The 4,835-nt window shown below is 35.6% G+C and overlaps 2 protein-coding genes across 6 annotated transcripts in view; both read left to right on the top strand.

Annotated features, from left to right (window-relative positions):
• Positions 1-595, top strand: part of LOC104768785 — a 1,165-nt gene extending 570 nt beyond the window's left edge. The window contains exons 3-4 of one of the 2 annotated variants that reach the window (XM_010492846.1): positions 74-208; positions 317-595. In XM_010492846.1, coding sequence (XP_010491148.1) covers positions 74-208; positions 317-322 — 141 coding nt within the window. In that variant the 3' untranslated portion in view covers positions 323-595. Of the gene's footprint in view, positions 1-73 lie in introns of both variants that reach the window. The other variant, XM_010492837.1, reaches the window with a different exon arrangement.
• On the top strand, positions 958-4,188 carry LOC104768761 (RUN and FYVE domain-containing protein 2-like). Of its 4 annotated transcripts, none has more exons than XM_010492800.2 (14): positions 958-1,123; positions 1,209-1,253; positions 1,348-1,446; positions 1,531-1,641; positions 1,774-1,948; positions 2,060-2,116; positions 2,246-2,382; positions 2,494-2,553; positions 2,644-2,721; positions 2,847-2,914; positions 3,115-3,188; positions 3,299-3,486; positions 3,791-3,861; positions 3,948-4,188. In XM_010492800.2, the coding sequence occupies exons 1-13, from the start codon at positions 1,052-1,054 to the stop codon at positions 3,848-3,850; spliced, it is 1,224 nt and encodes a 407-aa protein (XP_010491102.1). In that variant the 5' UTR covers positions 958-1,051; the 3' UTR covers positions 3,851-3,861; positions 3,948-4,188. The 4 variants fall into 4 exon arrangements, with proteins under 4 accessions (XP_010491102.1, XP_010491110.1, XP_010491118.1 ...); XM_010492808.2 differs by having other exon boundaries at positions 3,939-4,015; XM_010492816.2 differs by having other exon boundaries at positions 959-1,123; positions 3,323-3,486; positions 3,948-4,186.

The raw sequence follows: 4,835 nt of genomic DNA, 5'->3' as shown, positions 1-4,835 counted from the left end.
TTTTCCCCCCCCCCCCCCCAACTATATATTTGTTAGTTTCCCGAAATTTTGACTCATTGCTGTTTTCAAGCAGATTCCGATCTTTTCCGCCCGCCTTGAGCAGATTCCCATGGAAGAATACAGAGAGAAGTATTCAACCGACAATTACTTCCTCGAGGCTGCCATGATTAAGGAATACGAGGAGGAGGATGAGGATGCTACTACCATAGTGAGTGAACAAGCAATCAAAGGCCTGTTTTGATATCTATCTGAACACGTTGAGATTTATAATCTTTCGAATTCTTGGGTTTTCTGGATGAATACGAAAACATTGTAGGCGTAGTAGCGAAAGCACAAGAAGAGGAGGACATGAAGATGAAGATGAAAAGTTACATGGCCCTTGGTGTTGTTTCTTCTCTAAGGCCTTCCGTATAATTTGTATGCTTTGCTCTAGTTCCAGCGGCAATTGTTGGGTGAACTTATATATATATATATATATATATATATATATATCTTATGCTTGTATAATCTCGTTTTTTTATTGTATTTTAAGTTATGGAGATCGGACATAGTAATATGTTTCGGATGATCAAATAATGTGACAGCTATGTTTTTATCTGCCGGTCATAAGGTGGTATAGTATTTTTTAAGTTTGAATGTTCGATAGATAAGTGCCGGCGTATCTAAGCTCTTTCTAGGATAGTAAAACATGTTTTACAATTGTTTTTGAAGGATAGTGAATTCAACATCAATATTGTTATATAACACAACAAATTTTGTAGAAAGATTTACAATTACTTAGTTCAAGGTTGTATTAAGAACACGATGAACGTTACTGATTTATTTCTCTATTTTATTTTAATGTGTGTGATAGTTTTGATAATTTGGAAATTTCGTATCTTCGCGCTTGTAAAATTATATTCCGAAGGACTTAAAGCCCATTTAGGATTAGACCCATAGAATAATTAATTATATCGGTTTTGGCAATTCCGACGACCTAATTCTTCCCCCTTGTTGACATTTTTCTGGCGGTCGAAATTCAAATTGCGGAGGAAGAAGAAACCCATAAAAAATGGAGCTGCTCAAGTTGTCAAAATTCAGATTGCAGCTTCAGTCAATGATCGGAGAAGTGCGAGATCTACGTGTAAGAAGAATGAGGTTTTCTATACATCTTATTGGATTCGTGTTAATTTTTCTTTCTCTTTACTACCGGCGATTTTTTTTGGCAGGAAAGGGAGAGATCAGTCACATATCAGATTATTCTTGCGAATCAGGTTTTCCGATCAATTTAACTCTTGTTTTTTTTTTTTTTCGTTTCTGAGTTCGTGAATCCGTGAGACCATGTCGTTTTTGTGCGTCGATATACAGAGACAGAAGCAAACGGAGGAGGAATACAGCAGGAAAGTGCAGGAGCTGCAAGCTGAGGTAGATTCTTCTAGAGAAACACAGGAGGCACTCGAGAGGAAGGTTTGTAAGATTTTTATTTTGTTTTTGCGAATCTGTTAACAGTAAGATATGGAGTTTTGTGAAAGTTTTAATTGATTTTTGCAGGTGAGTTACCTTCAGAACGACTATAGTTTGCTGGAAAACAAGCAGAACGAATTGAAGACTACTATCCAAAACCTGCTTCAATCACGAGAAAACTTCTTAAATGCTTACCAGGTACATGTCTCATCGTCGTCTGGGTAGTAGAATTAGCTTAGAGAATCATCTCCATGATGGATGAACAGATGAATTGTGTATATGGATACATTTTTTCGCTTTGGGGATTGTGAAGTGGTGGTGTGTATGCAGGAGTCGTTTTGTGAAATGAAATGTTCAATTGAAGCCAGGGATAGGAAGATCGCTATTTTAAACGAGAAGATAACCTCTCATCTTACATTGTTTGATTCAATTGAGAAAGAGGCATCGACAATCAAAAAGGTTATACACGAAGTTCAGGGCCTTGTGGATCAAAAAGAAGATGTAGGCATGTAGATCTCTTGCTAATTCTGCTTGAAGATATGCTTCCAATATACTTAATGCTTTCACGGCTTCCCCCTATGCAATGATTGTGTTTCTGTTGTTTCTTGTGTTTCAGTGAGTGGCTTGAAAGAGAAAATGGACCACGTCACTACATATGAAAAAGTGTTTGTAGGTGAGTTTCTTTTCATTGAATCTGCGCTGATGCTATCCTGATTGTTCATAGGTTACCTGATAGTTTTTCCTACGGTAATTTTTAATCTACTTTTGAAGACAATGATTTCTAGAATCTTTACTTATGCAGAGAAAATCAGAAGTTTAGAAGAGAACATTAAATATCAGGAAACGGAATTGCAGAGGAAGGAGACTATAATATCAGAGCTTGCGGCTCAGCTGGAAGCAGAAAAGATTAAAAACGAATATCAACATCAAATCGAAGAGATATCCATATCAGAGTTTGCATGTTTTACAGCCTATTTAAAGAAGGGAACTAATGCAAGATCATTGCTCTTTAAGCATTTGCCACATCCATGTTTACTTGACTAGCCTTACCTTCAGAAAACTTTGCAGGTGAAAGATTTAGTTGTGGAGAACTTGATTTCTGAAAAAGAGGTAGGAAAGGAGATATATAGCTGTCTACTACTGAGTTTGATCGTTTTTTGCATCCTCAACAGTCTCTATAAAAAGTGTTCAAATGTTTAGGCATTGCATTCTGAAGTGAAGAGTTTGGAGATGATTTTACAGCGGGTTCAGGAGTCTGCATCCCTTATGACTCGAGAGGTAACAGATAATCGAAAGATTCTATTATTAACATTCTATCCTTGGATAATAGTCTAGTGGTGAACTTTGAATTTGAATGATCAAAGTGTTATGTTAAATCTTCATTCATTCTCTTGATATGACAGGATAGAAGGGTGTTCACATCAATACTGACATTCGAACAAGGTGCCGATGAGAGTAACAAAAGATCCAGGTCTGTTAAATCACTTAACCATCTTCTTTTTTCCGTACTGGTCCAGGGGGAGATAGATTTCATAAGAATTCTCTTAATGGACATGATATGATACAATAATTACCTTTTTAAGGGTCTAAGGAATGAACTCGGTGGCTTTTCTGTCTCAATTTTTTAAATAGTCCAAATCAATGCTTATCCCTCTTTGATTGGCTAACTAGGCACAATAACTCAGTTGACAAAATGGAGGATATTCAATGTGAAGCTCCTGTTATGCATTCTCAAGAAAACTCAGGTCTGTTCTCATCTCTTCTTTTGTTTTTTGTTTTTCCTTCCCTTAGAATTAGATATCACCAGAAACAACATAAAACCCTAACGTTAGAGTTACAACTTCACACAAACCAGATTCTCAGTTACTTCTTACTGCAGAAAAAGTTGTTCCATCAGCGTCTCCTAGTTGTCAGCACCAAAACCCAGACTGCATATCGATACAAGATGATGATCATCAACTGGATTCGGCTGAGTACCTGCAGCATAACACAGTCGGTGGCAATTGGCAGAGTAATAATAACCATATCCACTTTGAGATTGAGGCAAGTTAAATGGATTTTCTCTTTGTTTGCTGCTTACAATTGTTGATAGAAGTGAAGTAGTGAACAAAAAAACATTGAAATCATTATCTACAAATTCAATGTGATCAACATCTTCACAACACTTGTCATCAGCCAAAGTATGTAGTATGCATTTTTCACAAACAATCCTAGCTTTTTGTAGCACCTTTGTTGCACTCAGATTCCTAAAAAAACTCTCATATCATATAGCTTATTCATTGGTTCAGCGACGAAGTAGTTCCAAACTTTAAACCCATCAGTGAATAAAATCGCCAGTCTTTTGCAGGACAAGTGCAAAGAGTTGATGAACCAGCCTGATTCAGAGTGCTCAACAAATCGTGTATAAGACTTAACTCAGTTAAGCGTCTCATCACAATATGTTAGTTGTTATCACTTAAACTCTTATGTCGTTATTTTGACCTTATAAACTTCAGTACTTGCAGGAGTTGAAGAACCGACGACATTGGTTCACTAAATATGACCAGTAATGCCTTCTAGGCTTTTATTTGTCTATGTCATAACTCATAACTGTGTGTCCAAACTCTTCAAGTTATAGTCATGAAAAGAAGATTAACCCCATGATTATCTAGAGAGGCTTAGGTCAAATATGACCGGATCGCTTCTACTGACCATCTCAGGCTCCATCAAATAGTTCTCGGTTTGTTTCAAATCCTTAACAATAAAATATTGCGTAACATACAGTACTTTTTAAGTAGTAAATAAAAAATGATAACAATGGATACACATATTAGCAAACAAATCAAAGCAAATGTTTATAACAAATCAGAATCTTGGCCCAGATATTTTATAAGAGATTGGATCAGTGGACTAGTCCTTTCTATACTAGCCGTGGAAATTATTGACCATACATATATGATATAAGTATAATAAATCAATCATCAAGCTTGAAGAAAGTTCGTTTGGTGGGTACAAAGGTCATATAAACGACAAGAACATGAGTTTTCTACATTTGCACGCAATGAATTAGACGTAGACAAAAGGTATTTTTCTTTACATTTTCATAGCTAGAGAGACTTGTATGAGTTGTGTTACAATTCGGATCTAAATTTAGTAGTATTGTGTTATATGATTGAGTTGTAAACAATTAAAACATATATATATTTAGATATAATGGGGATAAATTATTTTCTTTTGGTGGGGAAGAAGACATTAAATTAAGACAAGTACAACAGAGGAGTATCCAATTGAAATTTGTGAATTACTTTTCATCTTTTGGTCCATTAATTGTGGGTTGTTTAACTTGTGACGTGAACTTTGAGGGCACTAGTAACAAAAACAATAAAGGTTTTTTTTTTTTTTTTTTTTAAAAA

This window comes from Camelina sativa, chromosome 3 (assembly GCF_000633955.1).
Source record: "Camelina sativa cultivar DH55 chromosome 3, Cs, whole genome shotgun sequence".
Taxonomy (NCBI): Eukaryota; Viridiplantae; Streptophyta; class Magnoliopsida; order Brassicales; family Brassicaceae; genus Camelina; species Camelina sativa.
The sequence above is the reverse complement of the archived record's forward strand: the minus strand, read 5'-3'. Positions and strand labels throughout refer to the sequence as shown.